General features: G+C 40.8%; 2 protein-coding genes across 3 annotated transcripts in view; one reads left to right on the top strand and one right to left on the bottom strand.

Annotated features, from left to right (window-relative positions):
* RABL3 (RAB, member of RAS oncogene family like 3) overlaps window positions 1-1,787 on the bottom strand; it is a 58,998-nt gene extending 57,211 nt beyond the window's left edge. Inside the window, exon 1 of the mRNA XM_090277120.1 lies at window positions 1,719-1,787. Within this exon, the coding sequence (XP_090133246.1) occupies window positions 1,719-1,764 (46 nt within the window). The 5' untranslated portion in view covers window positions 1,765-1,787. The remainder of the gene's footprint in view (window positions 1-1,718) is intronic.
* A 130-nt stretch (window positions 1,788-1,917) lies between these two features.
* GTF2E1 (general transcription factor IIE subunit 1) overlaps window positions 1,918-26,064 on the top strand; it is a 50,653-nt gene continuing 26,506 nt past the window's right edge. Inside the window, exons 1-3 of one of the 2 annotated variants that reach the window (XM_090265806.1) lie at window positions 1,918-2,050; window positions 3,874-3,929; window positions 6,742-7,219. In XM_090265806.1, the coding sequence (XP_090121932.1) occupies window positions 6,772-7,219 (448 nt within the window). In that variant the 5' untranslated portion in view covers window positions 1,918-2,050; window positions 3,874-3,929; window positions 6,742-6,771. The remainder of the gene's footprint in view (window positions 2,051-3,873; window positions 3,930-6,741; window positions 7,220-26,064) is intronic. The other variant, XM_090265797.1, reaches the window with a different exon arrangement.

The following is a 26,064-nucleotide window of genomic DNA, read 5'->3' on the forward strand; positions in this document are numbered from 1 at the left end:
TCTCAAATATCGAAGGTGTCAAAAGAATTTTAACACTAGGATTAAACTGGACTCAGCATGAAGTCATAGCTATTTCATAATATGGGCCTTATCTCTAGTTCTTACATCGTCGTCGGCAGCCAACCGTCTCGAGAGACGATGGTGTAGCTTCTTAAGAGTCTATCTGCACCGCCGAGAATGGCTGTGCAGTCCGACTCGGGAGTGACACGGTATCTGTCTCCTCCCGTGTTGAATCGACATCTTGCGATGACGCTGGAGTGTCCTCTCCAGTGAAGCTGAAGCTACAGAGCCTGGGCAGGGTGATATGGAGGGTCTGCTGTTGCCCATGCAGCAGACCCCCCCTCTCTTCGCAGCTGAAGGGTCCAAGGGAAAGACGGAGTCAATACAGCTTGGCTTCAGGTGCGCCGCAGGAGTTGCTGGTGTTGACTACAACGTCAAACCGCCTTAGGGACTCCGGCTCCGGATTTTCTGTCGGGGTTTACTCCCTTAGCCTTTCCCCTGAAGAGGTATGCCGCAAGGCAGCGGAGGTTTTTTTTTTTTTTTTTGGAGTCAGAGTTTTCCTTCTCTGATGTGCCCTGACTGGAAGATCGAACCAGCGACACTTAACTCGCAGGCCGACGCTCAATCCACTGAGCCAAACCAGCCAGGCTCTAGTTCTTACAGTCTAGCACATAATAGGTTTTCAATTAAGACCAGAGAGAACAAACAAATCAAACCCAGTTGAGAGTAAAACAGGACTACCACCCAATATTTCATTTCATAATATAGCCTAGTATTTAAGTACGGGACTCTGGGTTCAAACCGGTTCTGTCAGTTACATCTCTCCGCCACACTTTTCTCTGAAGGCAAAGTCCTAACTTCTGTTCCCTAGCACCGCACCCATCAGAACACTCGATGCCTGCAAATCTTTTAAAACAAAGGAACTGCCAACACGGGCTAAGCTCAGATCGTCCAGCAACATAGAAAGCTGCGAAGGCGGGGAAGGGCCGGGACTCCGCGCCCCCACATCCGCGCGAGACCGCCACTTCGTCAGAGCAAAGCCCTCTGGGAAGTGTAGTCTTGAGACCTTGAGAAGGATTTCAACCGCAGCCGGAGCCCCTTAGTTGGCAGAGGGAGGGGGTAGTCGTCGTCGTCGGCAGCCGTCCATCTCGAGAGATGATGGTGTAGCTTCTTAAAAGTCTATCTGCACCGCCGAGAATGGCTGTGCAGTCCGACTCGGGAGTGACACGGTATCTGTCTCCTCCCGTGTTGAATCGACATCTTGCGATGACGCTGGAGTGTCCTCTCCAGTGAAGCTGAAGCTACAGAGCCTGGGCAGGGTAATATGGAGGGTCTGCTGTTGCCCATGCAGCAGACCCCCCCTCTCTTCGCAGCTGAAGGGTCCAAGGGAAAGACGGAGTCAATACAGCTTGGCTTCAGGTGCGCCGCAGGAGTTGCCGGTGTTGACTACAACGTCAAACCGCCTTAGGGACTCCGGCTCCAGATTTTCTGTTGGGGTTTACTCCCTTAGCCTTTCCCCTGAAGAGGTATGCCGCAAGGCAGCGGAGGTTTTTTGGAGTCAGAGTTTTCCTTCTCTGATGTGCCCTGACTGGAAGATCGAACCAGTGACACTTAGCTCGCAGGCCGACGCTCAATCCACTGAGCCAAACCAGCCAGGGTAGTAGTTATCGGATAATTTAAAAGTGTCGGGAGCCCAGGAGTTGGGTTAAGCTGCTCACCTGAGTCTCCCAACACCAGTACCTTCACTCGATCCAGTGACGCCATCTTTCCACTGCTTTCCTGCAGTTAACGCCTGTTCCGGATTGTAGACCAATCAGAGCTGGGAATGGAGGGCGGAGCCTTCAATTTCATTGGCCAACCAGAGCGCGACTTTCGTCGTTAAAGGCTTCACCGTGCTTATTGGCTGGCCTGGTTGAAAGTAGCGGGTGGTTTCCAAAGCCGGTCGCAGGAATAAGGCGTTTTCTTTGTCGCACAAGTGGCGAGGCTCGTTTAAGCCGGTAGTTGAGGCGCTGAGGCAAGCTGTAGTGCGAGTATTGGAGGATTCGCTTTGGTAAACCTTGTTCCCTCTTCCTTATTCTGGGTTCTCTGGCCTGCAGTCGCATTCAGGGCTTCTCCTCCTTTTCGCTCATTTCTCCTTAGCTACCCTCGTCCCCTTAGCTACTCTTTTGACTTGGTCCTCCAAAGAACCACTGATCCCGGAGCGGCCCGTGTGCGACCTCGGGTGTGACGGGCTTGGCTCCACCGAGTGTGGCCCCTGGACTCAGCTGGCAGAATCCACGCGAACTAGGGGTCTCGCAGTGTGGGGAGGAGTGAACATTCCTGAACCGGGCTCGTGGAGGGCAGCTGGGTCCAGAGGCTTCGCGGTGGTATTCAGCTGCCTTACGTATTAAGGCGTGGGGAGTACCATGAGTGAAACATGGTAACTGAGAAAACTGCAGTTAAATATATAGGATGTATAGGATCCACATTCTTATAGAACTGGAATAGTAGTATACTGAAATAATTACTGGATTAAATAAACTGAACCCGGTCATCTTCTCCTGTTTTATACTCGGCAGTCAGCATAATTTTTAAAAATGCGAATTTGTTCCTGTTCCTTCCTGCTTAAAACCATTTGAAGTTTAAGAAGAAGGTTTCCAATAGCCTGTTTTTCTACTCTGGAAGCAGCATGGATGAAGTAAATTGGGGGGGAAGCTAGCAGGGTGGGCATGTTGGAAGAACACGTGCTTAGAGCTATTGAAAGTTTTATGGAAGTACTTGACTGGCTGTGCCGGATTCTGCAAAGTCAAAATGAGTACAATATCCCTGTACTCAGAGATAGTGAGAAGTACAAGTATTCACTGCGACAAAGAACGTTGGGAAAGAGCTATGGGAACTTGTGAAAGCTATTAAGGGGAATCTTTGGGACAGTCTCTAAGGAAATGTCCTTTGAGATATGAAGGATAATTAGGAGAAGAGAGTTAGGGCAGAGAGGACAGCATGTGTAAAGTCCTGGAAGTGGGGAAGGGACGTGTGGCTGATGGAATTGAGAACGCGCCAATGTTGCTGGAGATGACAGTGATAGTGCAGAGAAGTCTTTCATTTCAACCTTGTTTCTCCTGCTCTGCCTGGTACACATTAGTTCTTCAATGTTTGTGTGATTGGAATGCATATGATTCGAAAACAAGATCTTTGCTGATCTGTGCTCGGTATTGTGGTAGGTGAGACTGGGAGGGATTGAGCCTTAGGCAAAAAAAGAAAGAAAGAAAAAAGGGCTTACCCTGAGAGTTCACACACTTAAAAATGCCCAGAGGCCAGCCAGCCAAGCTCTTTCCCTGTTTAAAAGTGACAACTGCTTTTCAGTTTTTTTTTTTCCATGTGGGAACCTGACATTTCCACTTTTCAAGAGGAGCTGGAAGTTGAGATTTATATGAAATCCCACTATTTGTAAATGTTGATGACTAAGAAAATTTTCAAGACATTCTTTTGGTCAGACAATGTGGTAGGGGCTGCCAGTTTGGGACTCTGGCTTAAATTAAGAAATCCAGAGATTGAGTAGGAGATTGAGCATATGTGGGGAAGTAGAAAGAAGTGATAGAGGAGAGAAGGCAGTAAGTGGTCAGGAAGGACAATTTAGAAGTAGACAGTTGGAACAAGGTGGCATGACTTTTCTCCTGAGCTTCAGTTTCACTAACAAGTTCCGCTACCTTCTGGAGGTCTTCACAGGAATATTCTGTGGTATTTCTCAAAGGCAAGAAGTAGAAATGAATCCTCATTCTTCCAAACATGTTCCTCTTTGAGTGTTAAACTATTTTTCATAGTAGTACTTTTCCTAGTTACACTGGCTTAAAACAAATAACTGTGTCTTACTGTTTAATGGGTGTATTGTTTCAGTTTTACAAGATGAAAAGAGTTATGGAGGTGGATGGTGGTGATAGTTATACAACATTGTGAGTATATTTAATACCACTGAACTGTATACTTAGAAATGGTTAATTGGTAAATTTTGTTGTGTGTATTTTACCACAATAAAACATTTATTTAAAAAAACCAAATAACTATCAATATTTTACATTTTCCTACTTTTTTTACTCCATTTCCAATATATTATTGGGTCTTTTCAATTTTGTTTCTGTAATAAATTTCATTCTTCCTGTTCTCTTGCAATGTTTTCCTCTCTTAGTTCAGGTTTGATTACTATAGCTCCTAATACTTCCACAGTGTGTCCATCTTCATTTATCTCAGTCCATTCCTCATGCTCTCATAAGAATCTCTTTTCTAAATAGGGAATCGTATTACGAATGCTAATACTTAGTGGAACTCGTGATGCCAGGTCTGTAAACAGCATATTTTACATGAATTATCTCATTTAATCCGTAAATCAACTTTATGAGAAAGGCACTGTTAATCACTTTTTATGCATGAAAAAACAGACTGAGAATTTTCAGGGCCACAGGCTAAGAAATGGTGGAACTCGGATTCAAAACCCAAAATTGTTGGACTGCAGGGTCCTCAGTCACTGCCTTGCCCAAGTCTTAAGGACCACCTCAGTTGTTTCAGGCAATGGAAAAAGGCCAAGTGGTATAGGGTCTTCCAAATGCAGAATGTACATTGGCAGGATATGTAATAGCCACTCTACCAGATGTCTGGTGCAGTGGTCAGGGACTTTTATTGGAGTTACCTAAAGAGCTTTTAAAATAAGATGATGCCTAATATGACCCTTCCAGATCAGCTGAAACAGCACCTCTGGGAATGGGGCCCAAGTGGGTACTTTAAATGCTCCCTAGATGATTCTGCTTTACAGCCAGGGTTGAGAACCATTGATTCCAGGTATAGAGTGTATATGGTGGGAGTTTAGGGAGGGGAATACAATAGTTGCAAATAACATTGGAAAAGTAGGTTATTTAGCTTATTTTGACATTTGTCTGCCATTCTTTGGTCTGTTGGATGTTTCTGAAGCCATATGTTGTGTTCTGCCAATTGTTGAACATGTGAAAAACAAATTTTATCAACCATATTGGAAAGGAGAACAAAATGCATCTGATAGTATGTTATGATACTACTTTGGTGTTGAACCCAGGCACTTGGCACCCTTGAGCCTTGGGATAACACGAAAGCTGTAGGATCACGGTTTTGGATCTAGGTGCTACTTTGTTATCTCTTGGATAGTCATGCCTGAGTACAATATGAAATATAAATTTTACTATAACTTTCTACCCTCCCCCCATATATGTATATAGATTGGTTGTTTAGGAATAACTTTTTAGTATAGTACTATAGATAAAAAAATATTTCTCATAAAAAGAGATATTGAATCTGATAGGGTTGATAACCACTGATTTAAATAAAAGGTTCAGTAGAAACTAGTGCTAATAACAATATGACTTCTTATTGAAATAGTTCAATGGGACGTCAGTTAAAAATTTCGCTATGGTGTAGGGCATTTCATTTGACATAGTCTGTGTGGATAACCTGACCGTATTTTGGGATATATTAAATCAATATGGACTCTATTATTAACAAGAGTTTCATAAGCACATTACTTACATTCTCATTTATTTATCACAACAATCTCATTGAGATTATTAATATTGTTATTTCTCAGAGAGTAAGTATGGCTTGTGGTAGTTTGAAGGATTTGCTCAGGATCACACAGCTACTAAAACACAGGCTCTCTAACTCTGAAATCCAAAGCCCATGATTTTTAACAATCACATGAAAGTCTACCCCATGCCATTTTGGGCTTCTCTGAGACAGCTTCCTAGGTCATGACATAAGATTTGGGTACAATTGCTTTGTCTTGCAAGGGGTCCAGTATTTAAGGATATCTTGGGCTTCTTTTTTAATTACTGTATGGTATTTACTTAACTGGTCGTCAGATTTAATTTTGCAAGGTTGGTAAAGCTGGATCTAAGTGTTCATTTTTTTCATATTTATAACTAATTTTGCTAAACATCCCAATTGGTGATTACTTACTTATATATTTATTGGTTCATTGGATTTTATTGTGAGAGCATGACTGTAAAACATTCTAAAATCTATCTTGGTAGAAAAATTTTACTCAAGAAATAAAGACACTCTTAGGAATACACTAATCACTAGGCTTCTCGGGTGGGTTTCCAGCATTCCTAAAGGTCTACAGTGATGATTTTTAGCCAGTGTGCCGCAATATTTAAAACATGTAATACCTGACTAGTCCGGGGCACTGACTTCTTTTCTCTTAGATTGCCAAATTTAAAAAATGACAACAGCCAATGCAACAATATCTATCCAGTATGATTGAAAATTATACCCATATTTTTTGTCAGATCGGCAAAAAAATTATATATTTTTTGGTGTGCTGAAGAATTTTAGTCATTAGTTTATATGTGTAATGAGATGAAAAGGGTTGATTGCAACTATAACATTAAGAGTAATGAGATTTCATTTAGTTTTTTGTGTTTTTTAAATAAAAGGTTTGATATATATAATTTCTATAAGTAATAAGTTAATTTTTTGAATCAAGCACATGTAGATCATGAAAATAGCCATTTAAGAAATATGTCAAGCTTTTTAGGTGTAATCTTTTGTGTCCTCTGGAGGAGACTATTGTTCTCTGTTAAATGTTTAGGTATTATAAGTCTTATAAATCAAACATTTGAGTACCTTTATAGCACTCCAAGGATAGTGGTAGCTCCTTAATGGGTTGATTATTCTAGATTTAAAATGATTACTCTGTCCTTATTATGCCTAGGTAATCTCTCTCTTTTTTTTTTAATTCAGCACATTTAAAGTGACGTTTGCTGCTAAAAGATGGCAGACCCAGATGTCCTCACCGAGGTTCCTGCAGCATTGAAGAGGTTAGCCAAGTATGTGATCCGGGGGTTTTATGGCATTGAGCATGCTTTGGCCTTGGACATCTTGATCCGGAACCCTTGTGTGAAAGAAGAGGATATGCTGGAGCTGCTCAAGTTTGACCGGAAGCAACTTCGATCAGTTTTGAATAATTTAAAGGGAGACAAGTTCATCAAATGTAGAATGAGAGTAGAGACTGCTGCAGATGGGAAAACCACTCGCCATAACTACTACTTTATCAATTATCGTACTCTTGTTAATGTGGTAAAATATAAACTGGACCACATGAGAAGGAGGATTGAAACTGATGAGAGAGATTCCACCAACCGGGCTTCCTTCAAATGTCCTGTCTGTTCTAATACTTTTACAGATTTAGAAGCTAATCAACTCTTTGATCCCAGGACAGGTGAGATTTTTCCAGTTTATGAATCTTTTTAGTAACTTTAAAAAATAAAATATATCCTTTTTCTTAAACTGTTTCATCTAATTTTTAAACCAATTACGTGTATCATTATAAAAGTGAATGGATATATAAAAGTAAATCACCATATGGTTTTTCTTTTTTCTTTTTTTTATAAGTATATTTTATTGATTATATTGTTACAATAGTTCCAATTTTTCCCCTTTGTTCCCCTCCGCCCAGCACCCCCCCCTCCCCTAACAAATCCCCCTCCCCAAGTCCATGTCCATGGGTCGTACATACAAGCTCTCCTGCCTCACCCTTTCATATATTATTCTTCTTCAATCCCTCACTCTCAGACTTAAGACCCTTTATAATCTTATAAAGGACAATGGGGGAAGGTCTCGAGCTCCTCTAGCTGCTTTAAGCTGGACATGGTCATCGTCCTACCTACCCTTGGGTCCAGAAATCCCTAATAAGAGTGGGGGTGTGGAGGTGGGGGTGGCCTTCCCACATGGAGAAGGATCATGCAGACTCCAGGTCGGTTGGCTGTCCCCGGACAACGGCATGCTTGATTTAAAAGGCTGACATCCTTGTTGTATTCTGGAGGCAACAGATTTGGCAACAGGGTTAAAAGACATCATTCAATCCATAACCACTAGAGGACAAAAGGCAGGTATTAATTTTTCAATGTCCCACATTAGGGAAAAGAAGGGCTTCTTTGGAGGAAGGTGTGCCAGGTAAATCTCACCTGTCCAAAACCCTTTTGCCCATTATACTTAGTTTGGGCTGAAGGAAATAGTTTAGATTGCCCCCCTCTGAGACTTCTGGGCTCTTTCTATCCAAGCCATTAGGACAGAAAAAAGAAACCAGTTTTAAAGTGAAGCCCACAGACCACCCCATTCTTCACCAACCCAGCCACTTAGTTCAGCCAAACCATTCAGTCGCAGGAAGCAGAGATGCAGACAGGATTAAGTGAGGCCTATAGGTACAGACAATCACTCAGGTAATGAGATCATAGGCTTATGCCCTTTGAAAACAGACAATCACTCAGGTAATGAGATCATAGGCTTATACCCTTTGAAAACAGAAAACACATGTTAATTTATGTAACATAACCCACATACAAGTCTCTGAATCTGTAGGACTGTCTTAATCAGAAGGACATCCAGTTGCAAGGCATTTGACTTTATTGCCTGTAAATTAAACATCTTTGATAATACCACAGACATAGTTTAATTTTCAAATCAAAACAAACTTTAAATGAAGATAAACTTTAAAGACGGTTAGCTGCACTACTTTATAGTCTACCACTGAGCATTGTGATTTTCCTCGAATCACGATTTTTCTCCCTAAGATTACCCTCCTTGTCATTAAAGGGACTGCATTAAGTCCATTTTTAATTTATCCTGTTCATTTGCATAAACACAACAAGAGCAGAAAATGATCACTTATGATCTTTAGTTCTGCTTTGCTGGAACTTACGCAAGGAACATTTAGGGTGACCCTCAGTCTGCCCTTCAGGGCACAGAAGCAGAACCACATACCTGGCATTCAGCCTTGCCTGTAAAAACCTGTCTTTTCCAAGTCATTCTGGTTTTCCATTGTGCCTTAAGGTCCCTTCTAGCCATCTTTCAGGAAAACAACCTTCATTCCTTCCCTGGAAAGATTGCCATGGACCGCACATCCAACCAAGGTACCAGGCCTTTTATCTCGTGGGCTTTTATTACCTTTGAAAGTCAATCCCAGTTCCTCAGTGCTTTTTGGTAACAACCAGAGCTCAAGCATGTCTCCTTTGGGCATGACATTCCAGTCAAAGTCTTAGTCAAAAAAAATCTCTATTAACAACTAGTCTTATTAGTTTTATGCAAAGACACTTATGTCATTACTTACTTGTTTAAAATGCTAAACTGGAGGGATCGGATAGTAGGAAAAATATACAGTGTGAGGGAAAAATCCCTGTCCTTCTAATATTCACTGAACTTGCATTTCCATTCTTTATATTTTTATTTTTCCCCCACTAAAAATTTTTGTTTGTTTGTTTTTCCATTACAGTTGTCCCACTTTTTTCCCCCTCTTGCTTCCCTGCATCCTGTCCCCCCTTCTCCCACAGTCAGTCCCCACCCAGTTGTCCATGTCCATGGGTCATTTATACATGTTCTTTGACTAGACCCTTCCTCTTCTTACCCCCTTCTCTCCCTCCCATCTCCCCCTTTGTTACTGTTAGTTTATTCCTTGTTTACATACCTCTGGTTCAATTTTGCTCATTTGTTTGTGTTGTTCATTAGTTTCCTGTAATAGGTGACAGCATAAGGTATTTTTCTTTCATTGCCTGGCTTATTTTGCTAAGTATAAGTCTCTCTAGTTCCATCATGTTGTTGCAACTGGTAGAAGTTCCTTCTTTCTTTCAGTACTTATTCATTGTCATTTTCCCCCTTCGTACTCGTGTTCCTCTCTGTCTCTCTCTGTTTCTTCACCTTCTTAAAGCAGACCCTTTAGCATCTCTTGCAATGCTGGTTTAGTGGAGATGTATTCTTTTAGCCTTCTTTTGTCTTGGAAACTCCTTATTTCACCTTCCACTTTGAATGAGAGCCTTGCTGGGTAGAGTATTCTTGGTTGTAGGCCTTTGTTTTTCATTGCTTGGAATATTTTTTGCCATTCCCTTCTGGCTTGTAGTGTTTCTGCTGAGGAATCTGATGATAGCCTTATTGGAGCTCCCTTGTATGTTATTAGTTGTTGCTAATAACATTGCTGCTTTTAGGATTCTCTCTTTGTCTTTGAATGTTGGTGTTTTAATTATGATGCGTCTTGAAGTGGGCCTGTTGGGGTTCCTCTTCATTGGGACCCTCTGTGCTTCCTGGACTTGCGTGACTCTTTCTCTTCTCACGTTAGGGAAATTTTCTGTCATTAGTTTTTCAAAGAGGTTTTCTATCCCTTGCTCTTCTTCTCCTTCCTATGATACGGATATTATTACGTTTCATGTTGTCCTGCAGCTGTCTTAGAGCCTCTTCAGTCTTGTTCAGTCTTTTTTCATTTTGTTGCATTGTCTGGGAGTTTTTGTCTACATTGTCCTCCAGCTCGCTGATCTGATCTTCTGCTTCCTCTAGCCTGCTTTTAATTCCTTCTGTTGTATTCTTCAATTCAGAGATCATATTCTTCATTTCCTCCTGGCTCTTATTGATAGCGTCTATGTCCTTTTTCATGCTGGTGTAATTCTCAGTAAGTTTCTTGTAGTTTTTCTGGATTTCTTTGCAGTTTCCCTGGAGTTCTTTGTAGTTTCCGCTGAGCTTATTGAGCTTCTCCATAATCCATGTTTTGAATTCCTTACCTGATAGTTTGCTCTCCTCTATTTCATTTAGCACTCTTTCTGGGGATTCTACCTTTCCTTTTGATGGGGGGTTGTTTCTCTGTCTCCCCATTTTTGTGACTCCTATTGTTTGTTGGTGCTTCTTAGAATGATCTGCACTTCCTGGATCTGCCCCTGGTGGCATCAGATCCTGTACCAGTCTGGGCCTAGGCAGCGTGTTGGAGACTTCCAGGGATCTACTGCCTTTGTCTGCCACCTTTAGTTGTTAATCTATTCAATCTGTGATTAGTTGTCAGGCTTAAGGACCGTGGGTGTGGCAGCTTAATTTCTGTAGGCAGGGCTTTTGCTTCCCCTCAGGCTGATGCCACTTGGAGAGGGGGTAATGGTCTGCCTGCAGTACTGGGGATGAGTCAGCACTGGGACCCAGTCGGCCGCTTCCCCAGTTCTTCCCTCAAAGCCACCACACCAAATTCTCCCCAAGTGTCTCCAGTCCTCTCTGCCTTCCCTCCACTCGAGCCCAGGGTAAGTGGGGGCCAAAATATTTTCGTATGTGATCCGCTTAAGAGCTCTTTTTCTCCAGCTCTTTTCTCTCTAGCTAGCAAGAAACCCTGTGGCTTTTCGCTTTTCACAGCTGGATACTATTTTACTTTCCACTCTGTTGCTGTAGGCTGGGAAGCTCAGCTGGGGGTTTAGACCATGCCCTTCTCAGGGGGAATCCCCGGCTGCTGAGCTGTTTCTCAGTCCCTTCAGCTGCCACCCGTGTGAGCCCAGCCAGCCCTTCCACGTCTCCGCACTCCCTACCGGTCACGTTGTGATGTAGTGGCCTTTTCTGTCTCTCCGTGGTTATAAGACTTCTCTCCAGCTAGTGTTCGGTTGGTTATTCCAGATGATTTCTCCAAAATTAAGCTGTAAATCCAGACTAGTTCTCGGAGGAGGTTAGTATAGCTTCCACTTACTCTTCTGCCATCTTGTTTCTCCACCATATGGTTTTTCTTAATCTTACTGTCCTGTTTGACTTGTCATTCTACTTCACAAGGGAGTGTACTCTTCCACCCATGACCCCACCTCCATCCCTTATTTACAACTACAGCCTAATCTGAAGGGTTGACTTCTCTACTACTTTGAGACTATTCTGACTTTACTTTTGACCTCTTCATTCAACAAATATTTGAGCACCTACTTGTCCCAGTCACTACCAGACGGTTACAATACAGTGTATATGAATGCTATGTTAGTGAAAGTATAAGGTGCCAACATAACTAGGACATCTAATATGGAAAGGCCTCTGGAAGAGCTTAAGTCACAGCTGAGACCTAAAGGTGAGAGCCAGATGAAATAAGAGGACACCCTTTTCAAGTTACCAAGTGGAGAAATATTTAATCTCTGAGCCATTAATTAGTGGAAGAAATTGTCAACAAGATATATAATTTGCTTCATTTAAATACTTTAGTTTTAAGGATTTTTTTATCAACCAGAATTTATAAGACACATTTTCTAAAAGTACAATATGGCTAGCATTACCATGAAAAACTTTAAAGTGCTGGGTTGTAGTTATTTTGTCTTGTCACTTGTAAACTGGTAAAGAGACTATAGTTTTGCTAATTACTCAATGGATCAATTTGGTATTATTTTCAATAGGTAAAAAAATCTATAGAAAGAGTCAATGCTGTTAAGTTAGATAGTCCCTTTGTTAACAGCTGAATTCAGGAGTATAGGTTCCTTTTTAGTTCATAGAAATGCGTTTTAAAAAAACTATCAAAATGTAATTTAAACTTTTACACATAAAATGTTTTATTGTAATAAAATTAGATGTGTACATGTTTAGTTTTCTAATTTTAGTATCTTATGTATATTGTACATTTAAAAATTATTATTTTTTTAAAGATTTTATTATTTATTTTTAGAGAGAGGGGAAGCAAGGGAGAAAGAGAGGAAGAGAAACATTAGTGTGTGGTTGCGTCTCGCGTGCCCTCCACTGGGGACCTGGCCCATAACCCAGGCCTGTGCCCTGACTGGGAATTGAACCAGTGACCCTTTGGTTCACAGGCTGGCACACAATCCACTGAGCCACACCAGCCAGGGCTAAAAATTATTTTTAAATGGGAAATAATCTCAATATCAATTAAGATTATTAACAAAAAGAGCTAAAAATAGACTATGGCTTTTTTTCCCCCTTACTTACTGTGAAGCAGTCATTTTGAATGAAAATTCATTTAAAGAATGACTTGTTTGTCTGAACTTGTTTACCTTGAACAGGCTTAACTAGGAAGGATCTTGGTTATAAGAAAATCTTATAAGAAAGTATAAGAATTGCTTGAGTGTGCTGTAGAGGAAATTTATAGAGTATATCTGAAGCTCTTTCAAAACAGACTAGGAAAATCTCGTGATCTTTGCTGTTCTTAAAGGAGCTCTGGGTTTTGGTTTTGTGATCCTCTGCAGTTGTTGGTGTTATAGTGGTCGTCTTTATCTCTTTGACTGCAGTGGAAAGTATTATCCAGTCCCTCAGAGAGGGTAATCTAAAGTAACGTACGTGTACTACATTTATTCATCTGATTTATTTAATTTCATGAAGCTTTCTAAAAGGAAGTTACTCCACTACTTATATTTCATTATTTAGGAGATTGATCCATGATGCCTTTTGAAATTCACCTAAGGTCAGTGTCTGAATGAAGCTAGTTATAAATCAACTGTTGGGTGGTCTGTGGAAGAGGTGGCCTAACACCCAATTATAGTGAATTTTATTTGAATGAGAGAGTTGAGATAGGGTAGGGGACATGAAAACATTTTATGAAAGAGAGCTAAAACTGAAATAGTTGTTTTGTGGCTAGTCTGAACACGGACTATTTTTATAAGAAAGTTATGGTCAGCATGAAGGTGGAAAGAAAGGATTCAAGGGCAGCAAGAGTAAGTTATTTTATCTTTTGATTATATTTTGGCTTTTCATTTGGACTTTCCTTCAAGGAGAGAAATGTGCTGATTGGGTGATGATAGGACCCAGCCCGCTTGTCAGTTTTGTTTTGTACTATTAAAGCTTGACACCCTCCTATGGTCTGTACGTTCCCTTTAGAAACTTTGGTCTTTTTCTCTCTGCTCCCTTCCTGTTTTGCTCAGTATTCATTCCCTTCCCCCTCATTTTGAAGAAGATGGGAAATAAACATTTGGTATATGTATCAGAAGAGAAAGGGACTTTTTGTGCTGTAATATCATAATATTTATGCTCTGTTTAAATTAATAATTACAGTTTTCATTCTAAGCCCAGTCTTGTATAAAGCTATTCTATTTCCTGGCTGCTGTTGGAAACTGGTGATATTTCTGATTATATAATGGGGGTATCTGATGGGCTATCTCCATTCCCATCTCAACAGTTATTAGGTTGAACTGTTAATATTACCAAATAGGGGGATATTCAGGAATTAGATTTGAAGCTTTCTAGACTTTACTGTTTCCCTGACAAAAAGTTCTTAAATCAAATGTATGGGCAGCTATTTGCCGTTGGCCAAAGGGTAGTGACTCCGAAGTGAGCACCTGGAAATTCTGGACTCAGGAAGTTCCTGCCAGAGATCTTCCTACTTCAGTTTACAGCTTTTCCCTACCTCATCTCTCTTTTCTCCAAAGATTGTGGGTTCTACCCTGTGAAGCAAAAGGCTGCCAGTTCTGTCCCATCCAGGGCACATGCCCGGGTTGTGGGCCCAGTCCCCTGTTGCGGGCATGCAAGAGGCAACTGGTCAGTGTTTTGCTCACACATTGATGTTTCTTCCCCTCTCTTTCTCCCTCCCTTCCCCTCTCTCTAAAAATACATAAATAAATGAAGTCTTAACCCTTTGAGTGCCAATGTCGCTATGAGCAACGCTGACAAATTTTCCCGAAAGTGCTAGCATGGCTCCCAGCGACTCTTTTATCGATGGCTATAAATGTAAATAACAATGGAATAATTCATACTTTATGTTTTATTGTCTTTTTTTTGTACCTCAGGTTATATATTGATATAATTTTTTTCTCATGTTGATCCAAATTTCGAATTATGGATGGCACTCGAAGGGTTAAAAAAAGAAAAAAGAAAAGATTGTAGGTTCTCTCCATACTTCCCATTAGGTTTTGCCTTTGGTGTTCTTGGGTTGAACTCTCTCCAGATGTTTGATGGTTGTATGTGTGAGGTAATAGAAAATATGTATTGGTCTCTGCCTGGTTCCTTGGACAGATTTCATTAAACCCTTGTAATTTCTTACATGATAACACTAGAATCATCTTTTGTACTATTTGGTCTTTGACCCCTGTTCCTGACCCAGGTCTCCTGAAAAGAAATCCTTGTAATTTCATGGGTGATAGAAATGTCTTTTGTTCTAATGAGGCAACTCTGGTGGGCTCCTGGTTGAGGGCTGGTCACCGGAAGGACCAAGTCATGATTGGGAGCTTGGAATTTTCAGCCCCATCCCCTCTTCTCTGGAGATGGAAGAAGGACTGAAAATGGAGTTAATAATCCATTATACCTGTGAAGGAACCTCCATAAATCCACCAAGTAGGAAGTTTAGAGAACTTCCAGGTTGGTGAACACAAGGACGTGGAGGTGCTGGGAGTGTGGCACACCCGGACAGGGCATGGAAGCCCAGCTCCATCCCACATTCCTTCCCCTACACAGCTCTTCCATTTAGATATTCATCTGTATCCTTTATCACATCCTTTAATAAACTGGTGAAAGAAAGTAAGTGTTGCCCTGATTTCTGGAGCTGCTTTAGCAAATTAATTGAACGCAAGGCCGGAGGGCAGGGGGGGCGGGTATCATTAGAGCTTTTGATTTATAGCCAGTTATTCAGAAGTACAGGTGATGATCTGAGCTTGTAAACTGTTTTCTGAAGTGGGAGCCAGGGAACAATCTTGTGGGGCTGAGCCCTTAACCTATAGAATCTGATGCTATCTCTAGGTAGACAGAGCCAGAATTGAGCTGAATGGCAGGACACACAACTGGTATTACAGAGAATTGCGTGGTGTGGGGTAAAACCTCCACATGTTAGGTGACTAGGAGTGTCATAAGTGAAGTGTTATGTGTGACTAGTAAAGGAGACACACAGTAAAAAAACATAAATAGAGAAGAACTGGGTTTTTCCCTACGTAGAAAGGAAAAAATGAGGTTTTTCCATTACAGTATGTAGAGACACTATTCCATTAAAATGGAATTACCTAGCCTTTGCCCACTAGTCCCTGGTTTCAACAACTTATAAGCCAAAACTGGCTGTTTTACTTCCTGAAATATCGGGGTTTTAGGTACTCAAAACAAAGACAACATGACATGAAATTCCTTAAGTCAACAAATTAGCATCTTGTCTTTCATAGATTTAGCAAGCTTTCTGGCATGTAAATAGAGTTAGTATTTCTACTTTAGCAATCTCAGCCATAGATAATTTAGTTAATGGCACTTCTAAGTTAAATTCAGCAACATGCTTCCCTCAAAGGGGGGTTTGTGTTCTCTTTTTAGATGTTAAGGCCAGATGATATGGAAATAGCTTTATATTTTCCATTTTTATTAAAAAATTATGCAGCCATAAGGCCAGAGATTATTTGTTAATCAGCTTAACAATAACCAACAGCCTTCGGACCAACTCAGAGATTATTTGGAAAAGGAAAATATTACCTGCAAAACCACTAGCTTTTGCATATTACCTATAATTATAATCATAACCAAAAATATTTGTGATCTCTTGGTTCCTTAATGTACCAAACTCATTTCTATCTAGTGTTCAAAAACTGTTTTAGTAGGTGTGATTCCACCCCCTTCCCCCATTTTCCTTTCTACATTTTTTTAGCACTTTGATTTTATCTGTTTTTTCCTAGTGTAGATACAATGCTTGGAATATTTTTGTGTATATACCATTGTATTTCTGATCAAATGATTTCTTAAGAATTCTCAGCAATGGGAATACTGGGTGCAAGAATACAGTTTTACAACTTCTGTAAAGGCATATATGGCACTGCTGTTCATTGTGAATAGGATAAAATTATTAGGTGTTTGAAACAAACAGTTTGGGAGCTGCTATTGCTGAAATCATCTAGAGACCTGGAAATCCCATTTTAAATAAACTTTGAAATAAGTTAAATTTCATTTCATTTCATTTTTAAAAATTGATTATGCTATTACTGTTGTCCCAAATTTTCCCCCCTTTGACTCCCTCCACCCAGCAACCCCTACTACCTCCAGCGATCTCCCCTCCTTTGTCTGTGTCCATGGGACATGGGTATAAGTTCTTTGGCAACTCCATTTCCTATACTTGCTCTTAAGATCCCCCTGCCTATTCTGTGACTACCAATTTGAAGTTCTTAATTGCTTCACCTTTTCCCCCATTCCCCCAGACGCCCTTCCCCACTGGAGACCATGCCAGTGTTCTCCATATCTATGATTCTGTTTCTGTTCGGCTTGTTTGCTTAGTTTGTTTTCTAGAATCAGTTGTTGGTAGATTTGTATTTTTTGCCATTTAGAAAGATCATAGTTTTGATCTTTTTTTTAAACAAGTCCCTTTAACATTTTATATAATAAGGACTTGGTGATGATGAACTCCTTTTAGTTTTTACCCTCTGTGGGAAACACATTGTCTGCCCTTCTATTCTAAATGATAAACTTTGCTGGATAGAGTAGTCTTGGTTGTAGGTCTTTGCTTTTCATCACTTTGAATACTCCTTGCCAGTCCCTTCTAGCCTGCAAAGTTTCTTTTGAGAAATCAGCTGACAGTCTTATGGGAACTCTTTTGCAGGTAATTATCTGCTTTTCTCTTGCTGCTTTGAAGATTCTCTCTATCTTTAACCTTTGGCATTTTAGATATGTGTTGGTGTGGTCCTTTCTGCGTCCATCTTATTTGGAACTCTCTGGGCTTTCCGGACTTGTATGTCTGTTTCCTTCACCAAATTCGGGAACTTTTCTTTTATTATTTTTTCAAATAGGTTTCCAATTTCTTGCCCTCTCTCTTCTCCTTTGGCACCTCTATCATGCAAATGTTGGACCTCTTGAAGTTGTCCCAGAGGCTACTCACACTATCCTCAATTTTTTGGATTCTTTTTTCTTCTTGCTATACTGATTGGATGTCTTTTTCCTCCTCATGTTCCAAATCGTTGATCTGATTCTTGGCTTCATCCACTCTGCTGTTTGATTCCCTGTAAACTGTTCTTTATTTTAATTAGTGCCTCCTTCATTTCTGATTGGATCATTTTTATGCTGTTGAAGTACCCACTGAGTTCCTTGAGCATCCTTATAACCATTGTTTTGAACTCGGCATCTGATAGACTGCTTATCTCCATTTTGTTTAGTTCTTTTTCTGGGGTTTTGTTCTGTTCTTTCATTTGGGCCATATTTTTTTGTCTCGTCATTTTGGCAGCCTCCCTATATTTGCTTCTATGTATTAGGTAGAGCTGCTTTGACTCCATGTCTTGGTAGCATGGCCTAATGTAGTAGCTGTCCTGTAGGTTCCAGTGGCACAGCCGCCTCCATCCCCCAGGCTGGGTACTCGAGGTGTGTCCTTCATGTGGGCCTAGTACTCCCTCCTTTGTAATAGAGTCTTGATTGCTGTCAGCATGTCAATGGGAGGAGTTTACCCAAGCCAGACAGCTGGTAGGACTGGCTGTGACCACTGGCCAGCAACCACTTCCCTCCTTGGCTTGTGGAAGTGGTTGGTTGGTGGTGCTCTGACATGGTCTATAATTGCTTGCTGGGTGTGCAGGCTCGGGCTTCCTAGGTGATGCAGGCCAAGGTCAGCCCCCACCTGTGTTTGATTTGGGGCCCTTTGGCGTAAGCTATAAAGTGATCTGTATATGGCTTCTGCTAGTGCCAGGCCTGTTGCCACTCAGAAAGAGGTCCAGGGCCTGGACTCAACTGTTGCTTGTTTGAGCAGATTTAGGAAGGCCTGATGCTTGCTTCCAGCTCAGCCATTTATATGAAAAACTCACTGTTACCAGCTTGGGAGGGTCTACAAGTTCGATGGGGAGGAGCCTTAGGTAATCATTAGGGTGGGGCTAACTGTGTGAGCCAAATTGATGGAGACTCAGATGTGGTGCTGCTGTATGTGGCTCTGTGTGGGAGAGGACTCAGAAAAGGCACAGTGGCTGCTGTCTGCTGTTCTCTGTGGGAGGAAGCTGTCCCCCAGCTCTTGCCCTGATGCCAGACACTTTAGTTCCTCTCCATTGCCACAGGTGCTCTTCAAGGTACTGCCCCAGTGCTGGAGCCAGAGGAATGAATCTGAGTAATTCTGTGTGCAGCGCCTTCTAAGAGGAGACACCTAAGAATCCTGCAGTTTCTTCTGCTAACCCAATCCCCACTGGTTTTTACAGCCTGAAGTTGTGGGGACTTATCTTTTTGGCACTGGACCCCTGGGCTAAGTGGTCTGTTGTGGGGCTGGGATCCCTCACTCCTGAGATACCTCTTTGTTTTATATCCACCATATGTAGGTTTGGAACCAGCCCGTTCTGTGTCTCTGCCATTCCGCCCCTCCTACCCATCTGGATGAGTGTGGTTTCTTTAATTCCTTAGTTGTTGAACTTCCATACTGCTGGATTATCTGATGGTTCTGAATGATAGTTGTTCTGTAGTTTAGCTGTAATTTTGCTGTGGTCATGCAAGGAGGTGAGCCACATTTACCTCTGCCTCCATCTTGACTGGATGTGTCCTGAAATAAGTTTAAAAAAAAAGAAAAGAAAAAGAAAGAAGTTTGTATTTAATAAAATCTTAGGAACAAGAATTTAGAGAGCTTGTTCAGCTCATCAGATTGTGTGTGGGTTCATGTACACATGCCTATATTGTACTCTAGGGTTTGGAGTACTCTTACAAAGTGTTCAGTAAACCTAGGGCTATATATTTTCAGGATGTTTTATTTTATTTTTTTATTTTTTGAGCACACAGAACAGAAATATGTATGTTTATTGTACTTTCTCCTTGTTGAAATATTTCAAATTATTTTGAAAAACAGTATTAATACCACCAGTAATCACCTGAAATGCATGTAAAAATAGCTCTATATAACTTCACAGTTGGACAAATGGGCTCATAACCATGACATTCACAGTCTTATCAAGATTTTATATTAGTGTCAAAGGCTTTCCTAGCTTTCTTGATTATATAATAAATTAGCTACAACATATTCAACATCTTACTGCTCTATACTTCCTCAGAAAGAATCAGGTATAGGTAGATGCCAAATTTAGGAATGTTATAGATTTCTAGGATGTTTTAAATTGAATGTTAGGGAAGAATATGATAGCTTTCATGGAGCTTCAGCTTGTTTTGTTTGGCTCCATGAAAATTACTTAGAGACAGACAGATTTTAGAATTAGTGTAAAAGAACTCTTTAATAACTAATTCTTAAATAAGTACAGTATCTAATAAATTAGTTTTAAAAATAGCCAATAATGGAAATTGTTGTAATTCTAGTGGTTAGTTCTGAGTTACTTGGAATATTCAAGTAAACTTCATATGTATAAATTTAGGGTTAAGTTATATGAGTCTCTTCTTGCCTTAGGACTGCGGGCATAGGTTTTTGATTTACAAACACATCAGTTTCCTGATTAAAATTCCTTTTCAATTCCCTTCACCTATGACTGTTAGAGTCCTATTTTTGTGAGAATTTTTAAGTTTTGTTAATCTTTACCTTCACAGAACAGACTACTTTTTCTTCATCTCTTTCTACTTAGGACAGAAGATAGCTTATAAAAGCAGTGTTTTCAATTTCTAAAATGTTAAAAATGCAAACAAATACAAAAAAAATCTTTCTATGGTTATTTTTGCTCAATTGCTGAATTGGAATCTTGCCCAGAAATGGGTTTATTAGAAAATGATACTGGAAAGCTCAAAGGTGTAGATTTTGGGGGGAGGGGGTGATTATTAGAAGAAGTTGAAAAAAATAAAAACAAGTATGGATAGAAAGGAAGGCACACGTTTTTGCCTTCTTTTACTTCCCCTCCCCCCCCCCCCCGGCAAAATGTCATTTGCCTTGTCTTTGTTTTATTTCTGTGCTGATTACATATGAGCTAATTTATTTGTGAAGAGTTGTTTTTAGTTTTGATGCTGGCATACAATATTTTATTAATTATTATCTTTCAAATAGTTATATCAAAACCACAGACTTTGCCTGTTCACTGCATGTTGAGATGAATTTGATTTAGGCCTAATTTATGGAATTTATTGTTAGCTTTAGCATTCACCTAAGTACCATACTTAAGGGTGTTGTTTTCCCTCCCAGGCACAGTGCATTTTCCCTTGTATAGGAAGAGTTACAGAATCTAGGAATGATGCATGATTAGAACCAATCTAGATATATCTGTTTATGGAAGGACAAAAGCCAATTTCACTGACAAATTGAGTTTTGAGGTGTGGATTTTTATTACATATATCATTAATATATTTGAGATATTCTGAATTTAAAAATACATTAAACCTTATTGTTTTCCTTTTGCATGCAAACAATTGAGTATTTTATAGTGTTAGGTGTTTTGCAGTGAATTGTTAAAGGATGATTTTTTAAATTCCCTTTTATTATAGGTTAAATAATATAAATACATAACTAAATCATGTCTGTTACTACTTTATAATAGCAATTCCTTTTTTTATACATTTCCCCTTATCTAATTACACTGAAGAAATTTGTTTTATCAAATAAAGTGTGGGAATTAGAATAAAATGTGACTTTTTAATATATATGCACCTGTACATTTTGAGTTATGAAAGTTATAACAAAGGACATGATAATGCTTTCAAAGAATAGCCCGAGAATAACTATATAGCTTCTTCATGTCAGTTAAGGAGGAGTTGAGTACTTTTGGAGGATTCAAGATAACATTTATTTTCTTCTAAAAATACATAACTAATATGTGAATGTAAATTTAATGTAGCATAAAATGGCAAACCTAGTTTTTCCTCTGTGTTCTCCCACTCAACCCAGTCCCCACTCTCACCACCTTTCAGTGTGTTAATACCTATTACATTTTAGTTATCCTTCCGGTCCTTTCACCTTACATCCCAACCCCACTCAACACCAACTACGCCTGTTACAGAAACAGGGGAGTCCAAAAACAAACCCCAGAGTTTGCGGCTGGGAGATAGGGAAAAGGAAGCAGCTTTCAGGATGCCCTTGCATGCCTGGAGCTAGTGGCTGGAAACACTGTTGCAAAGATCAGCTTTACTTCCAAGACTCAGGAAGATGGGAGGGATCTTGGACTGTGGGCTGGTAGGGAAGAAGCAGACAGAGCCAATGTAAGGTTCGGTGAATGGTCAGGACTGTTTGCAACACCCACTGGGTGAGAGGACGCAGGGGGAGAGAGGAGGCAGGGAGGAAGAGAAGAAGCTGTGGACATATTTTGGGCTGGCTCTGGCTCTAGGAGGCTCTCTCTCTCAGGCTCTCTCTGGCCCTCACGCCCTCACTCTCTGGCTCTTGTGGGCTCCCTCCATCTGGCTTGGAGCAGGCGTCTCCAGGCTGCTTTAAGAAGAGGCTCTTGCCAGGCTGCTTGGAGAAGGAGAGGAGATCCACGCAGTTTGCAGGAAGAAGGCAGTTTCCAAGGAGGCTGAGAATCCAGGCGGCCCTGCATTGAGAGCTGGAGGGCACCACAGCACAGAAAGGACCTCCCCAATCAGAACTGAGTGATTGGCAGCTACTGGTAAAGCTGAACTGTGCCTAGGAAGTAGGGAAACGGTGTTTCTGACTTTCCTAAGACTGGCCAGATCTGGGAGGGGGAGGCAGGACTTTGTGTAAATAAACAATTCTTTTTCTTTTCACCAAACTCTGGTATTCAGTTATAATTCTGGCCTAGGCAATCGGGCCCCTAACTAAACAGCCCGTGGGTTCTGTTTCAATTGGAGCAGCCCAAGGGTTCTGTTACATCCCCACCCCCAAAGCACTTCTGAAATCTAAGAGAGCAGAGTGATTCTTAATTAAATGTTTTATTGTTCTAACAGCTTATGGTTATTATAATGATTGGTCAACTTCTGATAGTATTGTCAGGGTTTTTTAGAGCACTTATTATTTTGAATCCTTTTGCACAGTCAGTATATTCAGTTCAAATGTCATATCTAGAAGGTTTTTATTTCTTTTTTAAAGCAATGGTTATAAGACAGTAAAATGACAGTGCATTAGGATTCCAGAGCCCTGACTTCTAGTCTTGGGCTATGTTAGTAACTGTTACCTTGGACAAATTCTTTAATCATTCTAGGCCTTTTTTTAGCATGTAAAAAATGTTTAAGTTCAGTCAATTGTATACCATAAACGGTTTGTCACAACTCTAATTTCATAACACCCTTTCATTCGGAGAATAGTTGACATTTTAAAAGTATAAAGAAGCTTAGAGTTGTTTTATCAATGCTTTTAGAAGATGATGTTAGTTACCTTTGGATAATTTGGAAGTCTTGGTTAGGAATTGAAACCCATAGTTATAGTAGTGTTCATATAGAAAATATGCTCAGTTTATGTCATCTTCAGAAACATTGTGGCAGAGTAGAGAATAATATTTACAGTTTTTTGGCAGTCTCATTATCCTAAGCTCCCCAGTTCATTCCCTTTCCCCGTACATACATAATCTATAAAATATTCAGTGGGAGGCGAAACAATGTCTATATATGCTTCCTAAGTTATATGTAGTGGTTAGTGAAATTAATCACATGTGTTAGTGATATGTCTTAGAAGTTTTATGGTTTCCTCTTTATCTGACTAAAATCCTAGGAGATCTGATCCTGATTACTTGTTTTTAACATGAAACTGGTCATCTTTTGTTTTATTGTTTTTCCTGGAAGCTCGTTGAGTGAGGGTGAGTTTATTCAAAGTTATTTTTTTATGTAGGATTGTCCAGAAAAGTTATCTGAGCCATATCTCTTGCTTAGACTTCACACCACTCTCTTCGCTAGTCTCCTTGCTTTCACACTTGCTGCTCCTGTGGACTGTTTGTCACAGCAGCCAGCGACCCTTCTAAAAAGCACATGAGGTAATGTCACTCATTTTTTGGGAAACACTCCCCCCTCACTCAGAAAAGTCAGAGAACTTAGAAAGTCTTTTATCAAGCTTCACCTCTTATTTCAGAGGCTTTTTTCCCACTACTCTTACACATTCACTCCACAGCAGCCTCACTGACCATCTTCTCTGAGTCTTGCATGCACCAGGCATGCCTTCACTTTACTTGCCTTTTACATGCTGTTTCCTCTTGCCCAAATGTCTCTATGCTGGTCAGTTAAGTCTTTGCCCACTCATTACTGTATCAGAGAGGCTGTATACAGAGTGGGACAAATGTAGGCTTACAGTTGTTTGTATGGAAAATAATACAAGAATAAAGTCTGTATTTTGTGTATTCACAACTATAAACCTACTTTTGCTCCATCCTGTATAATAGAGCAATATTCCTTTCTATCACTCCTTTTTCTTCATCCTCTTTCCCTACTTTGTTTTTCTTTATTATACTTATCAACACCTGATGTTACTTTTTGTATTGATTACTGCTCACTAGAATGTGAGTTCTGCAAAAGTGACTCAGAAAATTATTGGCTAAACTTAGGAAAGCAGAATGGTGGGAAATCCTTGTCATATCAGTCCCACTGCGCTGGGGTTAAGGGCTCTGCAGCAGCAGACATTTGATCCTCCCTGGTTCCTTAGCCAGCTTTGAGGGCTTGACTGCAATATGACTGCCACTGTGGCAGCTATGCCATATCAAAGGAATTGGGCTTATTTTGACTTCTTTTTCTTCTCCTTCTCCTCCTCCTTCTCCTTCTTCTTTAAATATGGCTGAATAATATTTCAGATGCAACTAATACCTTTGACAAATCTTTGACAGTCAGTTCTGGACATTAGCTGATGACCTATTCATGGCATTAGGTTGGCCAAAAAGTCTGTAAAATAAGACATGTTTTTCTTTTTTTTTTAAGTATATTTTATTAATTATGTTGTTACAGTAGTTCCAATTTTTTTCCCCTTTGCTCTCCTCTGTCCAGTACCGACCCGCCCCCCCCCCCACTTCGCTCCAGCAGTCCCACCCCCCTTAGTTCATTCCATGGGTTGTGCATATAAGTTCTTTGGCTTCACCCTTTCCTATATTATTCTTAACTTCCCCTGTCTATTTTGTACCAACCAATTATGCTTCTTAGTCCCTGCACCATTTCCCCATTTCTCCCTTCCACCCCGCACCCCCCCCCCCCCCCAGATCACTCTAAATGATCCCCATCGCTATGATTCTGTTCCTATTCTGGTTTGCTTAGTTGGATTTTGTTTCTATTTTTTAGATTCAGTTGTTGATAGTTGTGAGTTTGTTGTCATTTTAATGTTCATAGTTTTGATCTTAAGTAAGTCCCTTTGACATTTCATATAATAATGGCTTGGTGATGATGAACTCCTTTAGCTTTACCTTGTCTGGGAAGCACTTCATCTGCCCTTCCATTCCAAATGATAGCTTTGCTGGATAGAGTAATCTTGGTTGCAGGTTGCCTTTCATCACATTGAATACTGCTTGCCAGTCCCTTCCTGCCTGCAAAGTGTCCTCTGAGAAATCAGCTGATAGTCCTATAGGCACCGCCCTGTAGGCAACTCTCCACCTCTCTCTTGCTTTCCCCAAGACTCTGTCTTTATCTTTCACCTTTGGAATCTCAGTCATGATGCCTCCTGGTGTGGTCCCCTTTGGGTCCAGCTTGCCCGGGACCCTCTGTGCTTCCTGGACCAGTATGTCCATCTCCTTTGCAAAATTTGGGAAGTTTTCCTCATTTTCTTCAATCCTTGCTTCCTCATTCTGCACTGGTTGACTGTTCTTTTCTTCCTTATGTTCTAAATCATTGATTTGAACCCCAGTTTCCTTCCCTTCACCATTGGTTTTGTGTGGATTTTCCTTCGTTTCACTTAGCATAGCCTTCACTTCTTTTCTTATGTGTTTGCTGTACTCAAGCATATCTTTCAAGCCTGTGAGCATCTTTATCACCAGTGTTTTGAATTCTGTGTCTGTTAGGCTGGCTATCTCCCCATCTGTGAGGTTGGCTATCTCCTCGTCACTTAGTTCTCCCCCTGAAACCTTGATCCGTTCCCTCTTTTGGGCCATACTTCTCTGTCTCCTCATTCTGACAGGCTCCCGTGTTTGTTTGCCTCTGCATCCCAGGTAGAACTGTTGCTCCTGTTACGTTGTAATGGGCGGAGCCTTGGGGATTTGTCAGTACAGGGCAACCTGTTTCACCACGTTGTGGCTCTGTATGTGGGGGAGGGGTCAGAGAGGGAAGAATGCTGCCTGCCCAGCACTCGCCCCTTTTCCAGGCACCTCTCCCACTTCCGCACCCTGGCCATTGTTCCCAGAGAGGGTGGGTCTGCGGACGTTTTAGAACCTTGGAGGCCCTTTAAATAAGCGGACTCGACTGAGAGACTGGCAGTTTCTTCCTCTGCCCGAACCCCCACTGGTTTGCACAGTCAGAAGCAATGAGGTTTGATTTTCCCTGGTGCTGGGACCCTGAGCTTCGATGTCTGGTGAGGAGCTGGGAATCCTCCCCAGATGTGCCTCCTGACTTTTTAAAACGTGTAACTGTGCTTTCTGCCAGCCACCCGCTGCTACTGCCACCACACTGTGC

This window comes from Furipterus horrens, unplaced genomic scaffold (genome assembly GCF_987537825.1).
Source record: "Furipterus horrens unplaced genomic scaffold, mFurHor1.1.pri manual_scaffold_1, whole genome shotgun sequence".
Lineage (NCBI taxonomy): Eukaryota > Metazoa > Chordata > Mammalia > Chiroptera > Furipteridae > Furipterus > Furipterus horrens.